Below are 18,144 nucleotides of genomic sequence, written 5' to 3'. Positions count from 1 at the left end.
AACAACTCCTAAAGAACACCTACTGAACGCTGGCAGAAGACCTCAGACTTCCCCAAAGACAAGAAACTCCCCACGTAGCTGGGTAGGGAAAAAGAAAAAACAGAGACAAAAAATAGGGAGGGGACCTACACCTCTGGGAGGGAGCTGTGAAGGAGGAAAAGTTTCCACACACTAGGAAGCCCCTTCGCTTGTAGAAACGGGAGTGGGCTTGGGGGAAGCTGTGGAGCCATGGAGGAGAGCACAGCAATAGGGCTGCAGAGGGCAAAGCGGAGAGATTCCCGCAAAGATGATTGGGGCCAACCAGCACTCACCAGCCTGAGAGGTTTGTCTGCTCACCCGCCAGGACAGGTGGGGGCTGGGAGCTGAGGTTCGGGCTTCGGAGGTCAGATCCCAGGGAGAGGACAGGGGTTGGCTGCGTGAACACAGCCGGAAGGGGGCTAGTGCACCACAGCTAACCAGGAGGGAGTCTGGGAAAAAGTCTAGAACTTCCTAAGAGTCAAGAGACTGTTGTTTTGGGGTGCACGAGGAGAGGAGATTCAGAGCACTGCCTAAAAGAGCTTCAGAGACAGGTGTGAGCCACGGCTATCAGTGCGGACACCAGAGACAGGCATAAAATGCTAAGGCTGCTACTGCAGCCACCAAGAATCCTGTGTGCAAGCACAGGTCACTATCCACACCTCCCCTCCCAGGAGCCTGTGCAGCCCGCCACTGCCAGGGTCCCATGATCCAGGGACAACTTCCCCAGGAGAACACATGGCACACCTCAGGCTATTGCAATGTCACACTGGCCTCTGCCGCCGCAGGCTCGTGCTGCATTCTGTACCTCTCTCTCCCCCGGCCTGGGTGAGCCAGAGCCCCCTAATCAGCCCTCCTTTAACCCCCTCCTGTGTGGGTGAAGAACAGATGTCAGAGTGTGACCTACATGCAGAGGTAGGGCCAAATCCAAAGCTGAAACCCAGGAGTTGTGTGGACAAAGAAGAGAAAGGGAAATTTCTCTGTGCAGCCTCAGGAGCAGCAGATTAAATCTTCACAATCAACTTGATATACCCTGCATCTGTGGAATATCTGATTAGACAATGAGTCATCCCAAAATTGCGGTGGTGGACTTTGGGAGCAACTGTAGACTTCGGGTTTGCTGTATACGACTGACTAGTTTCTGACTTTTATGTTTAACTTAGTATGGTTTTTAGCGCTTGTTATCATTGGTGGATTTGTTTATTAGTTTGGTTGCTCTCTTCTTTTTTTAAAAAAATTACTTTAAAAATATGTTTATTTTAATTATTTTTTATTTTAAAAATTTTATTTTATTTTTCTTTCCTTCTTTTTTTTCTCCCTTTTCTTCTGAGCTGTGTGGCTGACAGGGTTTTGGTGCTCTGGCCGGGTGTCAGGCCTGTGCTGCTGAGGTGGGAGAGCCGAGTTCAGGAAATTGGACCATCAGAGACCTCCCGGCCCCACGTAATATCAATCGGCGAGAGTTCACCCAGAGATCTCCATCTCAACGTGAAGACCCAGCTCCACTCAATGACCAGCAAGCTCCAGTGCTGGACACCCCATGCCAAACAACTAGAAAGACAGGAACACAACCCCACCCATTAGCAGAGAGGCTGCCTAAAATCATAATAAGTTCACAGACATCCCAAAACACACCACTGGACATGGTCCTGCCCACCAGAAAGACAAGATCTAGCTTCATCCACCAGAACACAGGCAACCAGTCCCCTCCACAAGGAAGCCTACACAACCCACTGAACCAAACTTACCCACTGGGGGCAGACACAAAAAACAATGGGAATTACGAACTTGCAGGCTGCAAAAAGGAGACCCCAAACACAATAAGTTAAGCAAAATGGAAAGACAGAGAAATACCCAGCAGATGAAGGAGCAGGTAAAAACCCACCAGGCCAAACAAATGAAGAAGAAATAGGCAGTCTACCCAAAAAAGAATTCAGAGTAATGATAGTAAAGATGATCCAAAATTTTGGAAATAGAATGGAGAAAATACAAGAAACATTTAACAAGGACCTAGAAGAACTAAAGAGCAAACAAACAGAGAGGAACAACACAATAAATGAAATTAAAAATTCTCTAGAAGGAATCAATAGCAGAATAACTGAGGCAGAAGAATGGATATTTGACCTAGAAGATAAAATAGTGGAAATAACTACCACAGAGCAGAATAAAGAAAAAAGAATGAAAAGAATTGAGGACAGTCTCAGAGACTTCTGGGACAACATTAAATGCCCCAACATTTGAATTATAGGGATACTAGAAGAAGAGAAAAAGAAAGGAACTGATAAAATATTTGAAGAGATTATAGTTGAAAACTTCCCTAATATGGGAAAGGAAATAGTCAATCAAGTCCAGGAAGTGCAGAGAGTCCCATACAGGATAAATCCAAGAAGAAACACGCCAAGAAACATATTAATCAAACTATCAAAAATTAAATACAAAGAAAAAATATTAAAAGCAGCAAGGGAAAAACAGCAAATAACATACAAGGGAATCCCCATAAGGTTAACAGCTGATCTTTCAGCAGAAACTCTACAAGCCAGAAGTGAGTGGCAGGACATACTTAAAATGATGAAAGGGAAAAACTTACAACCAAGATTACTCTACCCAGCAAGGATCTCATACAGATTCAACAGAGAAATTTAAACTTTTACAGACAAGAAAAAGCTAAGAGAATTCAGCACCACCAAACCAGCTTTACAATAAATGCTAAAGGAACTTCTCTAGGCAGGAAACACAAGAGAAGGAAAAGACCTACAATAACAAACCCAAAACAATTAAGAAAATGGTAATGGGAACATACATATTGATAACTACCTTAAATGTAAATGGATTAAATGCTCCAACCAAAAGACATAGACTGGCTGAATGGATACAAAAACAGGACCTGTATATATGCTGTCTACAAGAGACCCATTTCAGACATAGGGACACATACAGACTGCAAGTGAGGGGATGGAAAAACGTATTCCATGCAAATGGAAATCAAAAGAAAACTGGAGTAGTAATTCTCATATCAGACAAAATAGACTTTAAAATAAAGACTATTACAAGAGACAAAGAAGGACACTACATAATGATCAAGGGATCAGTCCAAGAAGAAGATATAGGAATTGTAAATATTTATGCACCCAACGTAGGAGTACCTCAATACAAAAGGAAAATGTTAACAGCCATAAAAGGGGAAATTGACAGTAACATAATCATAGTAGGAGACTTTAATAACACCCCACTTTCACCAATGGACAGATCATCTAAAATGAAAATAAATAAGGAAACACAAGCATTAGATGACACATTAAACAAGATGGACCTAACTGATATTTTTAGGACATTCCATCCAAAAACAACAGAATACACTTTCTTCTCAAGTGTGCACGGAACATTCTCCAGGATAGATCACACCTTGGGTCACGAATCAAGCCTGGTAAATTTAAGAAAATTGAAATCATATCAAGTATCTTTTCCAACAACAATGAGACCAGATATCAATTACATGAAAAAAACTGTAAAATATACAAACACATGGAGGCTAAACAATATGCTACTAAATAACCAAGAGATCACTGAAGAAATCAAACAGGAAATCAAAGAATACCTAGAAACAAATGACAATGAAAACACAATGACCCAAAACGTATGGGTTGCAGCAAAAGCAGTTCTAAGAGGGAAGTTTATAGCAATACAATCCTACCTCAAGAAACAAGCAACATCTCAAATAAACAACCTAACTTACACCTAAAGCAATTAGAGAAAGAAGAACAAAAACCCCCCAAATTTAGCAGGACAGAAATCATAAAGATCAGATCAGAAATAAAGGAAAAAGAAATGAATGAAACAATAGCAAAGATCAATAAAACTAAAAGTTGGTTCTTTGAGAAGATAAACAAGATTGATAATCCATTAGCCACACTCATCAAGAAAAAAAGGGAGAAGGCTCCAATCAATAGAATTAGAAATGAAAAAGGAGAAGTAACAACTGACACTGCAGAAATACAAAGGATCATGAGAGATTACTACAAGCAACTATATGCCAATAAAATAGACAACCTGAAAGAAATGGACAAATTCTTAGAAAGGCACAACCTTCTGAGACTGAACCAGGAAGAAACAGAAAATATAAACAGACCAATCACAAGCACTGAAATTGAAACTGTGATTAAAAATCTTCCAACAAACAAAAACCCAGGACCAGATGGCTTCACAGGCCAATTCTATCAAACATTTAGAGAAGAGCTAACACCTATCCTTCTCAAACTCTTCCAAAATATAGCAGAGGAGGGAACACGCCCAAACTCATTCTACAAGGCCACCATCACCGTGATACCAAAACCAGACAAAGATGTCACAAAAAAAGAAAACTACAGGTCAATATCACTGATGAATATAGATGCAAAAGTCCTCAACAAAATACTATCAAATAGAATCCAACTGCACATTAAAAGGATCATACACCATGATCAAGTGGGATTTATCCCAGGAATTGAAGGATTATTCATTATATGCAAATTAATAAATGTGATACACCGTATTAACAAATTGAAGGATAAAAACCATATGATCATCTCAATAGATGCAGAAAAAGTTTTCGACAAAATTCAACACCAATTTATGATAAAAACTCTCCAGAAAGTGGGCATAGAGGGAACCTACCTCAACGTAATAAAGGCCATATACGACAAACCCACAGCAAACATCATTCTCAATGGTGAAAAGCTGAAAGCATTTCCTCTAGGATCAGGAACAAGACAAGGATGTCCACTCTCACCACTATTATTCAACATAGTTTTGGAAGCCCTAGCCATGGCAGTCAGAGAAGAAAAAGAAATAAAAGAATACAAATTGGAAAAGAAGAAGTAAAACTGTCACTGTTTGCAGATGATGTGATACTATACATAGAGAATCCAAAAGATGCTACCAGAAAACTACTAGAGCTAATCAATGAATTTGGTTAAGTAGCAGGATACAAAGTTAATGCACAGAAATCTCTTGCATTCCTGTACACTAATGATGGAAAATCTGAAAGAGAAATTATGGAAACACTCTCATTTACCACTGCAACAAAAAGAATAAAATACCTAGGAATAAATCTACCTAGGGAAACAAAAACCTGTATGCAGAAAACTATAAGACACTGATGAAAGAAATTAAAGATGATACCAACAGATGGAGAGATATACCATGCTCTTGGATTGGAAGAATCAGTATTGTGAAAATGACTATACTACCTAAAGCAATCTACAGATTCAATGTAATCCCTATCAAATTACCAATGGCATTTTCTATGGAGCTAGAACAAATCATCTTCAAATTTGTATGGAGACACAAAAGACCCCAAATAGCAAAAGCAGTCTTGAGGGAAAAAAGCGGAACTGCAGGAATCAGACTCCCTGACTTCAGACTATACTACAAAGCTACAGTAATCAAAACAATGTGGTATTGGCACAAAAGCAGAAACATAGATCAATGGAACAAGATAGAAAGCCTGGAGATAAACCCATGCACCTATGGTCAACTAATCTATGACAAAGGAGGCAAAGATATACAATGGAGAAAAGACAGTATCTTCAATAAATGGTGCTGGGAAAACTGGACAGCTACATGTAAAAGAATGAAATTAGAACACTCCCTAACACCATACACAAAAATAAACTCAAAATGGATTTGAGACCTAAATGTAAGGCCGGGGACTATAAAACTCTTAGAGGAAAACATAGAAAGAACACTCTTTGACATAAATCACAGCAAGATAGTTTTTAATCCACCTCCTAGAGTAATGGAAATAAAAACAAAAATAAACAAATGGGACCTAATGAAAGTTCAAAGCTTTTGCACAGCAAAGGAAACCATAAACAAGACAAAAAGACAGCCCTCAGAGTGTGAGAAAATATTTGCACATGAATCAGCAGACAAAGGATTAATCTCCAAAATATACAAACAGCTCATGCAGCTCAATATTAAAGAAACAAACAACCCAATCCAAAAATGGGTAGAAGACCTAAATAGACATTTCTTCAAAGAAGACATACAGATGGCCAAGAGGCACATGAAAAGATGCTCAATGTCACTAATTATTAGAGAAATGCAAATCAAAACTACAATGAGGTATCACCCCACACCAGTTAGAATGGGCATCATCAGAAAATCTCCAAACAACAAATGCTGGAGAGGGTGTGGAGAAAAGGGTACCCTCTTGCACTGTTGGTGGGAATGTAAATTGATACAGCCATTATGGAGAACAGTATGGACGTTCCTTAAAAAGCTAAAAATAGAACTACCATATGATCCAGCAATCCCACTACTGGGCATATACCCCAAGAAAACCATAATTCAAAATTTTCGTTGCAGCACTATTTACAATAGCCAGGTCACGGCTATTGCAATAGCCAATTTTCGTTGCAGCACTATTTACAATAGCCAGGTCACGGAAGCAACCTAAATGTCCATCGACAGATGAATGGATAAAGAAGATGCAGTACATATATACAATGGAATATTACTCAGCCATTAAAAGGAAGGATATTGAGTAATTTGTTGAGACATGGATGGATCTAGAGACTGTCATACAGAGTGAAGTAAGTCAGAAAGAGAAAAACAAATATCGTTTATTAACGCATATATGTGGAACCTAGAAATATGGTACAGATGAACCGGTTTGCAGGGCAGGAGTTGAGACCCAGATGTAGAGAATAAACATATGGACACCAAGGTAGGAAAACTGCGGTGGAGTGGGGATGGTGGTGTGCTGAATTGGGCGATTGGGATTGACATGTATACACTGCTGTGTATAAAATTGATGACTAATAAGAACCTGCAGTATAAAAAACAAACAAACAAAAGCAACTCATACTAAACTTTCTTTGGGTTATTTGTATGGAAGTATGTTAATATAAATGTTTCAGACATTACATGAAATTTCTAAAAATCTTATATGTTCTGGTATAATGTTATAAGTCATAATTCTAGTTATTACTTTAAAATGTATATCTCAGAAATAACTAAATTTCCTTGTCAATTGCATTATTATGAACTTTCATCAAATCTTTAACTGTGGTCATTTTTAAGTCTTTTGTCATTTACAGACAATTCTGTGTGTACTCTGATGCTTTCGCAAAAATGTTCCTCTAGAAGGGTTTCATCTTTAAGGAATTCATGGAAAAGACTCTGACGAGTATAGGTTTCTGGTAACTGACTATACTGCTGAACTGAATGAAAAGCATTTTCAGAACTCTAATGGGAAACTGATGAACTCATAAAAGTGCTAACAAAAGATCAAGATAAAAAAAATTAATTACACGGGACTGAGTGAACTCATGAGGATGATTATAATTTTTGTAACTTTCTGTTTGAATTAAAAAAAAAAAAAGGCCCCGTGAGAGGGATTTCTCATGTACTTTGTAACTGGTGCAAAGGAAGTAGGAAGTAGGATGCAGATTAGAGTTTGTATTTGCAAGTTAAAGAGAAGGGTTGAATTAGGGCAGGGTCCTCCCCAGCCTCCCTTACCTTCTCACAGTACCAGCCTCTATTGGCTCCCACATTGCCATGTCCGATGGAGACCCGGCTCAATGGGCTGAGGAGGACAGCCAGCTCGATGTTGAAGATGTCTCTGCGGCCACGGCCAAACACACCGCCCTCCAGGAAGATTTTCCCACTGTTCTTATTCCCTCTGGCCCCGAACATGACCAGGTAGATTTTGGATTTGGTCCCAGCACCCCGGACATCCCCAGTGAAGACGGTGACAATATATGAGATGGCTGGTATGGAAACAACAGGGGGAAGGAGAGGGTTCAGTGCAAGCTGACAACAATATCCTACCCACCTTCTCCGCCACCTGACCACACCTCCCTAGGCCCTCCCTCTGCTGTACATCCCCATCCCCCTAAGTCCTCCTCCCCCAGACGACATCCAGTGCCCCTTTCCACTTCACTTTATCTTTTTTGGAGTTGGTGTGTCAGTGCATCTGAGTTTAGGAACAAACTGCAGGTTACAGGAAGCTGCCAGCCCCCATTACAGGAAACTAACAAAGAGAAGGAAGAGCTTGGGTTGGTTAAGAATAGTACTTATTATTAATGCTAATTACCATGTGCATATTATTAATAGCTGCCAGATGAATTCTATTATGTCTCATTTAATTAGAATAGTCAACTCGATTAAGAGAGATTTATATTCAGGACTATCTGATTCATGGAGCTTGCTCTTTTGCACATAACTTAAAAACATAACTCTTTTTTTTTTTTAATTTATTTATTTATTTTTGGCTGTGTTGGATCTTCGTCTCTGTGCACAGGCTTTCTCTAGCTGCGGCAAGTGGGGGCCACTCCTCATCGCGGTGCGCGGGCCTCTCATTGTTGTGGCTTCTATTGTTGTGGAGCACAGGGTCCAGACGCGCAGCCTCAGCAGTTGTGGCTCACGGGCCTAGCCGCTCCGCAGCATGTGGGACCCTCCCAGACCAGGGCTCAAACCCATGTCCCCTGCATTGGCAGGCAGATTCTTAACCACTGCGCCACCAGGGAAGCCCTAAAAACATAACTCTTAATAGAGGACACTAATGTCCTCCTTTACCACCTGAGGTGGTGGGATGCGGAAGACTGAGGGAGGGAGAGGACATTGTGGGTTGGGCCATTTGGGGTTTTGGTCAGTCAGAAGGCAATGTGAGGACATGGAGTTCTGGGGAAGAGCCAGCAAGAGGAGATTAAACTCTGAGATGAGACAGACTAAAGGAAAACACCAAAGACAAACATTTGAACAGGAAACTATAGGAAATTCTGCTAAGGTGTGGTCTGCCTTTTTTCACACTGTCCCAGAGTCTAAGGCAAGTGGTACTTTAAGCCTTGTTAGTCCCCCACCTCCCTTTCATCCTACCCCCATCCCCTGATCTCAGAGAAACAAAATGTCTTTGGGAGATAGGACATGCAACTACATGGACGCATTATTCATTCATACATTCGCACTTTCCCTTGCTCAACAAACATTTACCGAGTGCTTACTCTATGACAGGCCTTGGGAGACTATGAAGATAAAAAGGAATAGCCACTGCCCTCAAAGAGTGGGTGTCCAGCTTTACTTCACAGCACATGGACAGATGGTGTTCTCACACTAGACATACTGTCATAGCCTAGGTTGTCAGCAATTCCAGCCTCTCACTGTCATTTCTCCTCGTCTACCACTGGAAGCAAGTAATAGTAACACAGTTAAAGGGGGCATATTAAATCTGCTCTAGTGGATGTTTTAAGTAAATAATTTTCAAACTATAGAATGCAAAGTCTTGACACACCCGACAACGTGGCACCCCTCACCCAGGCCAAGGCGCCATAATGCCATGGTTGAAAAGCACTGGAGCAGAGGAGCATTGGTTTCCTAAACAATAGCAGTCACGTTCTTCCCAAAATGTCTGGAGCAAGAGAAGGGAGAGATGGCCCTGTCTAGAGGGGTAGGGGAAGTTTCAGAGGAAGTGACTGGCAGCAGGAATTTGAGAAGCAGAAAGAAGAGAAATGGCGTAACAGGCTGAGGAGAAAGCATATTCCGAAGAGAAAGGAAGAGAAAGAGTAAGGCCAGCAGCTATGGGGAGGGGAGAGGGAAGGCATGTGGGTGAGGTGGGGGGAACAGGGAGAGGGGGTAGGTGTGGGAAAGAGTGAAAGGTGTGCAGCTCGGGGGAGGGAGAGGGAGTGTGTGTGGAAGTGGTAGCAGAAGATGTTGAAAGATGCTGCTGAAATGGTCAATTGGAGCCCAGTCGTGGAGCAATTTTATCTTATACCCCAGAACTTGGACTCATTCTCTCTGCAGCGGGAGCCATGGGAGGGTCTGTCCCAGAGCATGTTCTCAGCTGTGCGCGTTCACCAACATTGATATTCTGGAACAGCTATGAACTTCCATGCTGGGAGCTTCAGGTTTTCCATGGAATTCACACAGGGTAGAGATTTAGGAGGCAGACCAAATCCTGGATTTGTCACTTATCAGCTGTGTGACCTGGAACAGGTCTCCTAGCTTGTGACTCAATTTCCTCTACTGTGAAATGGGAACAGTAACCGTTCCCAGACTATAGGGTTGTTGTGAATATTAGAGGAATGACATGAGTCAGGTGCCTAGAGAGAGTCTGCCACATAGGAAGCGCTCAATAGCAGGAGGAGGTAAGGGTCAGTCAACATCCCCATAAGTACCCACATGTGTCGGGAGTTCACACCCCGGCTCCATCCTGCGCATAACTCCTCTTGCCCTGGGAAGTCAGTGTCTGCTCAGGGGCGCCTCCCCATCACCTCTGGTATCAGCAGAGCCCCAGACTCCAGCCCAGGGGGACAGAACACTTTCAGGGGCAGCAGGAATGTTGTCTAAAGACATGGCTGCTTCCCACTTGGTTGCAGGCCTCCAGACCCACAGATGAGAACATTGACCCTCAGGCAGAAAGTGAAATATTAGCCAGTTGGGCCTCCCCTTTCTTCTGTTCTACCTGTGGTCTCAGCTCCGGCCACTAAGATATCCCTCTGAATTTTGCCATCGTCTTCATCCAAGGCCAGCCAGCGGTTAAGAGGGAAATCATATTTTCTTTTATTCCCAATATCTTCAATGACAATCTGGGAAGAAGAAGAGAGGGAAGGAAGGTTAAGTGTCATTGAGGTCACACCTGGTGACCGAATCCATTCCTCCATCACTTGAGTGAACTCCAAGTATACTTTCTCATCTTCCTCGTGGCCCAAGGAAAGCTTATCACAAGGACACACCTGTTGTCAGGAAAACCTTGCAAAGCACTGAGAGTCAAACAGGGATGACTGACAATTAACTCCTTGAATTACTGAGTCTTGTTCCCTCCTCTGCTAAGGATCATTAAAAAAATGCTATGCAAGAAACTTAGCAGGATGGACCCTGTGAGACTGAGGTGCTAGAACTGGAAGCTTGGATTTACAGACAGCATCAAGACCACCATCTTCCTCACGTGCTGAAGATTGGGATTCTGACCTTCTTGCTGAGAAGCAGAGTCCACATAAAGGGAACCACAAGCCCTGAATCTGCCACACAGAATCCCAGTATCTGGTGGCCAGGTTGGAAAAGGTCAGCCGCTGACAGTGAAGTTAGGAGAACTGAGCATCCTTGAAGCCCCCACGGGGGCTCACATGCGAGCTATGTTGGTGAGGCTGAGATAAATGTGTCTTCTAGAGCTCACCAAGGAGCTGAGGGGCCCTCCCAAAATGTCCCAGGAACATCCAACTGAAAACTCACTCTAAGATAAGTGTGATCATCAATAACCAGACCAAGTCCTCCAGTCATAATGGGAAGGCAGATGCATCTGGTGACAGACAGGGTGAGTTGGAAAGTAAAAATATCTGCCCAGGTACTCCCAGGACTGCCTGACAGAGTGGGGCTCTGATTCTCAGTGAAAGACTCACTTCCTAAGATCCAAGTGTCTGTAGTGTGGAAACAGGGCATGTCTTGGTCTGCCTAAAGGCACCTAACCTTGTTCTAATGCAATGTTCAACAAGGAATCTTCTGGGCTGAGAGCTGAGCTCCTGAATATACCACCCACCAGAGAGGGGTGAGTGGCCTGAGCCAGTGGTCAGGACCAGCCGTCCCACCAGGGTTCTCTCTCCAGATACATCAGCATTTAAGCTCTGGTTTATAAATCAGTCCCTTGTAAGTTTGGTTGGTGTGAGTCAGCCTTCAGAGCTTGCTGATTTCTATTGAGTGTCTGTACTTTCAGAGCTGACTGCCTGGAGACCTCTGTGGCCTGTCCAGAAGGGGTTCTGCCTTGAAAGGAAGTCCAGCCTCTCCCAATTCATGTATCTGCACATTTCTCTATGTCTTTCCTCTCCCAGGGTTGAGGCTGTGGGGAGATTGGGGAGCCAAGGATCTGGGCTATACCTCCTGACCCCCTTTATGCTGACCCTCACAGGGTTGGAAGAGCAAGGTGAAGATAGAAAAGAATTAGTTTATCAGATAAGCTGTCAAGTCTACTAATCGACAGATATACAGATTCACCATTTCTGTCTTTAAATGTTCACAGACTGGTGTGCCAGCCATAATTCCGAGAGCAAATGACAAAACACCCTCACAGTTCACAAAGATGTCATCAGTAAAGGGCCTTCTCCTGGCCTGATAGCTGATGGACATTCCTGGCTTGAGAAGTTCAGCTAATCTGAAAAATAGAATGTGTTGCCATTAAATAACTCTGTAGGACAAAAGTAGCTTGCACAGCTGAACCACAAAGGGAAGAGAAAATATATGAATGAATATTTGAATAACCAACAAGATTCTAAAAATCAGACATTCTGAAATCACAAAGAAAGGCTGAGACATAAACCCTTAAGCACTGATATAAAAAGTATAAAAGTCCAGGAACAGTTCTGGAAAGTTTCCAAATGAGTATTGAAATATATAAACAATTACTGATGACATCTGTTAGTCCCAAGGTCTGCAGGATAAGGCTGGAGGAGGCTGGCTCCCAGAGGGTGGAACATTTTGGAACACGTCTAGTAGCAAATGGTGAGTGCTGTAGGAAGGAGCAGAGAGGTGAGATGTGGAAGGAGCCTACGTCGGCACAGGGGGACGTGGCAGAGGACTCTCCCAAAGGCATTCTGGCCTCTGCAGATATGGGTCCTGTTGCTTGGGACCCATGACCCCTGTTGCTTAAAGGGTATTAGTAAGGGCCCCTCTGGGGGAGAACAAGCAGCTTTTCCACTTGTGTTCACAAGTTGCCCAGACATCCCTGGGTTTTCATAAAGTTCCTTTTAAGAACTCAAGACAGCTCAGGAATGGATTTTGCTAACAGAATGAAATGGTGGTGCTCCCTCCAGACCACAGTTTCACAGTCTGCTGTTCTGGCAGAGACAACTGTAAAATAAGACTGGAAAGACAGAGTGGCCTTTATCATGAATGATAGAAGCACACACCTGGAGTGTGTGTGTGAGAGAGAGACAGACAGACAGAAGCAATAACCTAATGGAAGACAAGAGCTGTTATCTCCTGGAGGAATATTCTCACCTGCAGACAAGCCTATAGGCTGGGCTGACCTTCTAAGAAGCAAGAGGGAAACCAGGGGACATGAGCCCTTGGGAGGCGAGATGGCAGCCAGACAAGGGGGCCTGTCCACAGTGCAGCCCGCTCTGTCCTGCAGCAACAGGGACAGAGCAGTTACGAGGCGAGACCACTGTTACGAAAAGCCAAGAAGGATAAACCAACCGCGAAAAAGAGGAGGAAAAGATGAAGCTGCCAAGCAGGGGTTCTTTCTTTCTTGTTCTCTCCAGATGGTTCACAGACACATCCAAGCAGTCCAGGACATGGGGGCCTGCATTTCCTCCCGCACAGGGTAAACATGTCTGTGTGAGCACATGGGGTTTGTCTTGGAGTCGATACCTTGCAGATCAGTGTAGAGAGTCAACCATGACTCACAGCAGCTCTCCCTCCTCCATATGGGAATAATTTCCACCAACTTTCCATAACCTGATTGGAGCGGAGACCCATTCTGGGCAGAAGAAATAAACCCCACACACATAGGGCAATCTGGAGAAGCTGAAGGGTCTCCTCCTTCCCGCCCACGTGCCGAGGTGCCTGAGATGCAGACAGTCTGGGTGATCCACAGTGTTCCCTCTCTGTATCAGCCACGGGGCAGGAAATGAATGCAAGACCTATCCCTGTTTCCAATCATCCCTTTGAAAATGCATATCTGTTATCCAGTAAAGGTGGCCCTTGCTTGACTCATAAGCAGTCATCGCCACATTCCAGGAACCACTATTGAACTGTGGTTTACATTTGGAGTTCTTAGATCATAGGGCAAGGGGCAGGTAGGTTTTGACACAGGAGAAGATAAAAGAGGAAGACTTTGGAGTTTACAAACCTACTTGGAAAAAAATCTTGGCATCCAGGGCTTAGCAGGGGAGACCTGGTGTCATGGAAGAACAAGGGAATGTTCTATGGGGGGAACAAAGCTCAGCGAAGGAAGGGGGGTCGGTGTCCTCCTCCTTCCCCACACGCTTTGCACCTCGCTCATCACACTGCAATACTGTGTCAATTACTGTGTAACATACCACAAATATGAGTCATGGTAAATGACAGCATTTGAATGGTGACACCCGCAATGCTCTCGCCCTTTCCTCCACACTTCATCCCTCCCCTCTGAGCCCACCCACACACCCACTCCTTCATTACTGCCTCGGCTGCCTCATTCGATAAAGACCTTTGATGGCTTTTTCTGATCAGCGCCTGAGGTGGTCCTGCCCTCACCTTCTCCCTGACATTATTTCTCAGTTCTCTGAGCCCTGTGCCCTGGTCCAGTTATCTAGTATCCCTGTGCCACCTTCCAGCTGCCCCTCATCTGTCATCCCCCCTGCCCAAAGGAGTCCTCCTCCCTGCTCCTCCTGGCAAAGCCCTGCCCATCTTCATGGCCCAGCTCCAACGGACCCTCCCTGAAGCCTTCTCTGTTGCTCAATCAGGCACAACTCACCCAACATTTTTTTTGTACCTCACGTAAGACTCATCTCATCCTGCTTCGTATTAAAGTTGGGGTGATTCTGTTTTCTGATTTTCAAACTGGGAAATTTGGTTTGATCAACACATGTGGGACACTTAGGACAGAATGTTTGTTCACTGAAAGCTGGACTTTTCCTGAAGTTTTGGAATATAAGGTTAAAGTAAGTAACCTGCCTTATAGTAAGGAAGTATTCAGGAACTCGCCTTGTCTCTTTTAGAAGCAGAACCATGTTCACTGCAACAGCTGCAGTTGGTAGCTCAGGGCCTAGGATATAATAATCAATCAGTAAATGTTTGTTGAATGTTGAGTATAAATTGGTGACATGAGGCCATGTTGGGCTTCCTGAGGTCCCTGAAATCTGTTCATTAGCCTCTGTCTCCTCTTCCTGTTAGAGCCAGTGGTACTGGTTGAACTTACGCTCCCTAAGGCATGCGGCAGGCGATCCATCCAATTCTGGATTTTCTAATGCATGACACAGTGGAGAGAGTCCAGACTCAGAGTCCAGAGGACCTGGGGCAGGTCCCAGTACTATCACTGAAGAGCTGTGGGGCCTCAAGCAAGTCCTCTACTGAAGCAGATGGGCCAAGGGCAAGGCCCACTGGCAGCGTAATGTTCCATCCCGTGACTCTTGCTCTTTTGTGGTGATCATTGAGTTGAACTGATCAGTTGAGTCAGTCACAATTGTTGGACTAAGCAGACACGGGGACCCAAGCCATGTGCAAAGCCTGGGGGAGGGAGGATGCCAGCCCCGGAGAGGGGATAAAGAACAGGGGGCTGAGGAACACACATGGGCAATTGACTAAGGAAGAAGAGGAGGGAGATGACTTATGAAGGGGTTAATAATATTGGCTTTCAGATTTATCCCACCAAGCCCTCACACATAAATACCAAAGGAGCAGTTGTCATGTGATGTCCAAGGCAACCAACCGGGCAACTTCGAGAATGGGAGCACTTACTGTGCAAGTGTCAAATTTGGAAACGCAGACAATTTAACAGCATTTTAATTGGTGTCTCTGTAGAGGTTAGGTGAGGAGGGGGCAGCGTGGAGACCCAGTCAAGAGGGAAGGCAGGAGGTCAGGGCTGGCTATGCATTGTGTAGTCACAAAGCGATGAGAGGTGGCCCAGGGTTTCCTCTAGCCTCTGGTTTTCAGCTTGAGCCCACCCTACCTGGGACCTAAAACCCTCCTTCCTCCTCTCTCATCGTAATTCTTCCTTCAGGAAAATATCTAGTAAATCCAGGTGTTCTGACCTGCAAAATTCCTGAATTATTTTTATGTCTTATCCCCAAGGAGCATTTTGGTTTGGCTTACATTAAAGGAACAGACTGTTAGGAGTTCTTCAGAAGCCAGTGAACCTTTGGAAGAACTCCTGGGACACCCAGGAGGGACACCCACCTTGGCACTCGGGGGACAGGTGGGGACCTGACAACCAGGCCCTGAACTTGCCCTTACACATAACACTGGCTCCAAAGAGAATAACCAATCTCACACTGAAAGTAGCCTGCTTGGGCTTCTGGTTTAAAATAGTGTCTGACTAGCAACCAGTAAGAAGAGGAAAAGAAGAAAAGGAAGGCGGAAGAGTAGGAAGGAGGGAGGGAGGAAGGAAACATCATTCTGAAGAATCAGAAGAAGAGCAGAACTCTGGAAAGGACTGGATAAAGGATACAGAAAAAGAATTCAAGAAACGGGTATGCTTAATAGAATATAAGAAGATATGGTCTTTATGAACAGGAGTAAACATCTTTAAATAGAAAGGGCTGCAGTGAAAAGGCAATAAAATGATATGAAAGGAGAGCTAGATTACATGGGAAAGGTATCCAGGAAAGCAATACTATACAGCAGCAAATACATCAAAGTTCTTACAATTCTGCATGCCCTTTAACCATCTCCTAGGAATTAATTGTAGGAAATAATCATAGATGTGTATAAAGATAAGCTACAAGAATGTTTGTTGCAGCACAATTTATAGTATCAATAATTTTGAGAAAAAAATTGAAATGTTCAACAAAGGGGAATTGGTTTAATAATTCATGGTATATCTGGGCAATGAAATATTATAGGCATTAAAAATTACATTGTAAAATATCAATGTTATTCTATTTCAATAGCATGGGGAAACAGGCATGTTACACTTGAAAGTAAAAACAAAGCAGTTTGTAAAACATTGTGCTTATTATGAACCCATTATTAAAAATGACATATGTGTATTCATTCACAGAAAAATGTCTGGAGGATATGTAATTTCTGGGTGGTGAAATTATGGTGGTTCAGATTATCTTATTTTTGCTTACTTGTATTTCCTAAACTTTTTACAATAAATATATATTACTTTCGTAAGAAGAAAAAGATAGTTAGAAGAAACATTCAGAATTAAAATGCATATTAATAGTAGAAAGAAATGCAACTGGTAGTGTGAAAAATCAAATCAATAATGAGGTGGGGGAGAATTTGACAAGTTCTTATGGAATGCAAAGAAAATAGAGATGAAAGGAATAAAAGGGAAGCTGAGATCTTTGGAAGACAGAGAGTGGAGATCCAATAAATGGATAACTGGTGCTCCTGAAGAAGAGACCCGAAAAAAGCCATTCAAGCAAGAATCTAGTATATAATAGGAAATCTTTTTTCCGAGCTATAAACAAACAAATAATCCTAGGCATCATGGAAAAGATTCAACTTGTTCCAGAGAAGTTAAAAACAAGGGAAGGAAGGAAGGAAGGAAGGAAGGAAGGAAGGAAGGAAGGAAGGAAGGAAGGAAGGAAGGAAGGAAGGAAGGAAGGAAGGAGGGAGGGAGGGAGGGATGGAAGAAGGGAGGAAGGGTGGAAATGGGAGAGGAGGGGAGTAAAGGAGAAGGGAGAGGAGGGGAGAGGAGGGAAGATGAATGAATTAACAAAGAACCTACTCCTAGACATTATCTGGCAAGACTTAAATTATAAATAAAAAGAAAAAAATCCCATAAGCATCCTGGATGAAAAACAAAAAACCACAAAACAGTTTGTCCAGAAAGAAATAAATGTCTGCTTGGCTTCGATGTCAAATTTCAGAAGGTAACAGAACAAGATTTATAATGTTTTAAAGGAAAAAAGTGTTCTCACCCATATATTTCACATCTCGCCAAGCTGCCCTATCCTTTGAGCATGAAGATGACAAAAGGACCTGTTTTGGTGTGCAAACCTGCCTCCTTCACATAGCTCCCGAGAGCATAGGGGGTGAGGGCCCAGGTGATCAAGAAGGAAGCTGCCTTCAAGAAGTACAGCTGCAACGACTATGTCAAGGCCTCCCTCAGGCCCTCGGGTGTACTTTGCGGCTCCTTCCACTACACCTGTGTTTTCATTCAGTCTTCCCTCCCAGGATGAAGGAACTGGGCTGCAAGGTACCTGCTCTGTGCCCCATCCTGGCTGAGGTCCTAGAACACACCTGCCTCCTCTCCCTTGTCTGCCCTGAAGACACACCTCTGCCCGCACATTGGCTCTTTGGGACCTGGACTCCTGCCCCATTTCTTCTCCAATCCAAGCAGCAGTTCCACTTAGCCTCCTGGAACCCTGTTCAGAATTAGGCTGGCTGCCCTTAGGGCCAGGCCAGCCCCCTCTTTCCAAAGGACACTTGGCCATTCCTTGCTTCACTGATTCAGCACCTTGTCCCATGCCAAGAGCTGGGAGGTGCCCTCAAGGAACTTTGAGGCTA

At 43.6% G+C, this 18,144-nt stretch overlaps 1 protein-coding gene across 2 annotated transcripts in view; it reads right to left on the bottom strand.

Moving 5' to 3' along the window:
- LOXHD1 (lipoxygenase homology PLAT domains 1) overlaps nt 1–18,144 on the bottom strand; it is a 208,644-nt gene that overhangs the window by 144,787 nt on the left and 45,713 nt on the right. For both annotated transcript variants that reach the window (XM_060170427.1, XM_060170428.1), the window contains exons 7-8: nt 10,454–10,577; nt 7,513–7,763 (exon numbers count right to left, since the gene is read on the bottom strand). In XM_060170427.1, coding sequence (XP_060026410.1) covers nt 7,513–7,763; nt 10,454–10,577 — 375 coding nt within the window. The remainder of the gene's footprint in view (nt 1–7,512; nt 7,764–10,453; nt 10,578–18,144) is intronic.

This window comes from Lagenorhynchus albirostris, chromosome 14, assembly GCF_949774975.1.
Source record: "Lagenorhynchus albirostris chromosome 14, mLagAlb1.1, whole genome shotgun sequence".
Taxonomy (NCBI): Eukaryota; Metazoa; Chordata; class Mammalia; order Artiodactyla; family Delphinidae; genus Lagenorhynchus; species Lagenorhynchus albirostris.
Note: the sequence above shows the minus strand (reverse complement) of the source record. Positions and strands in the feature narration are given on the sequence as shown.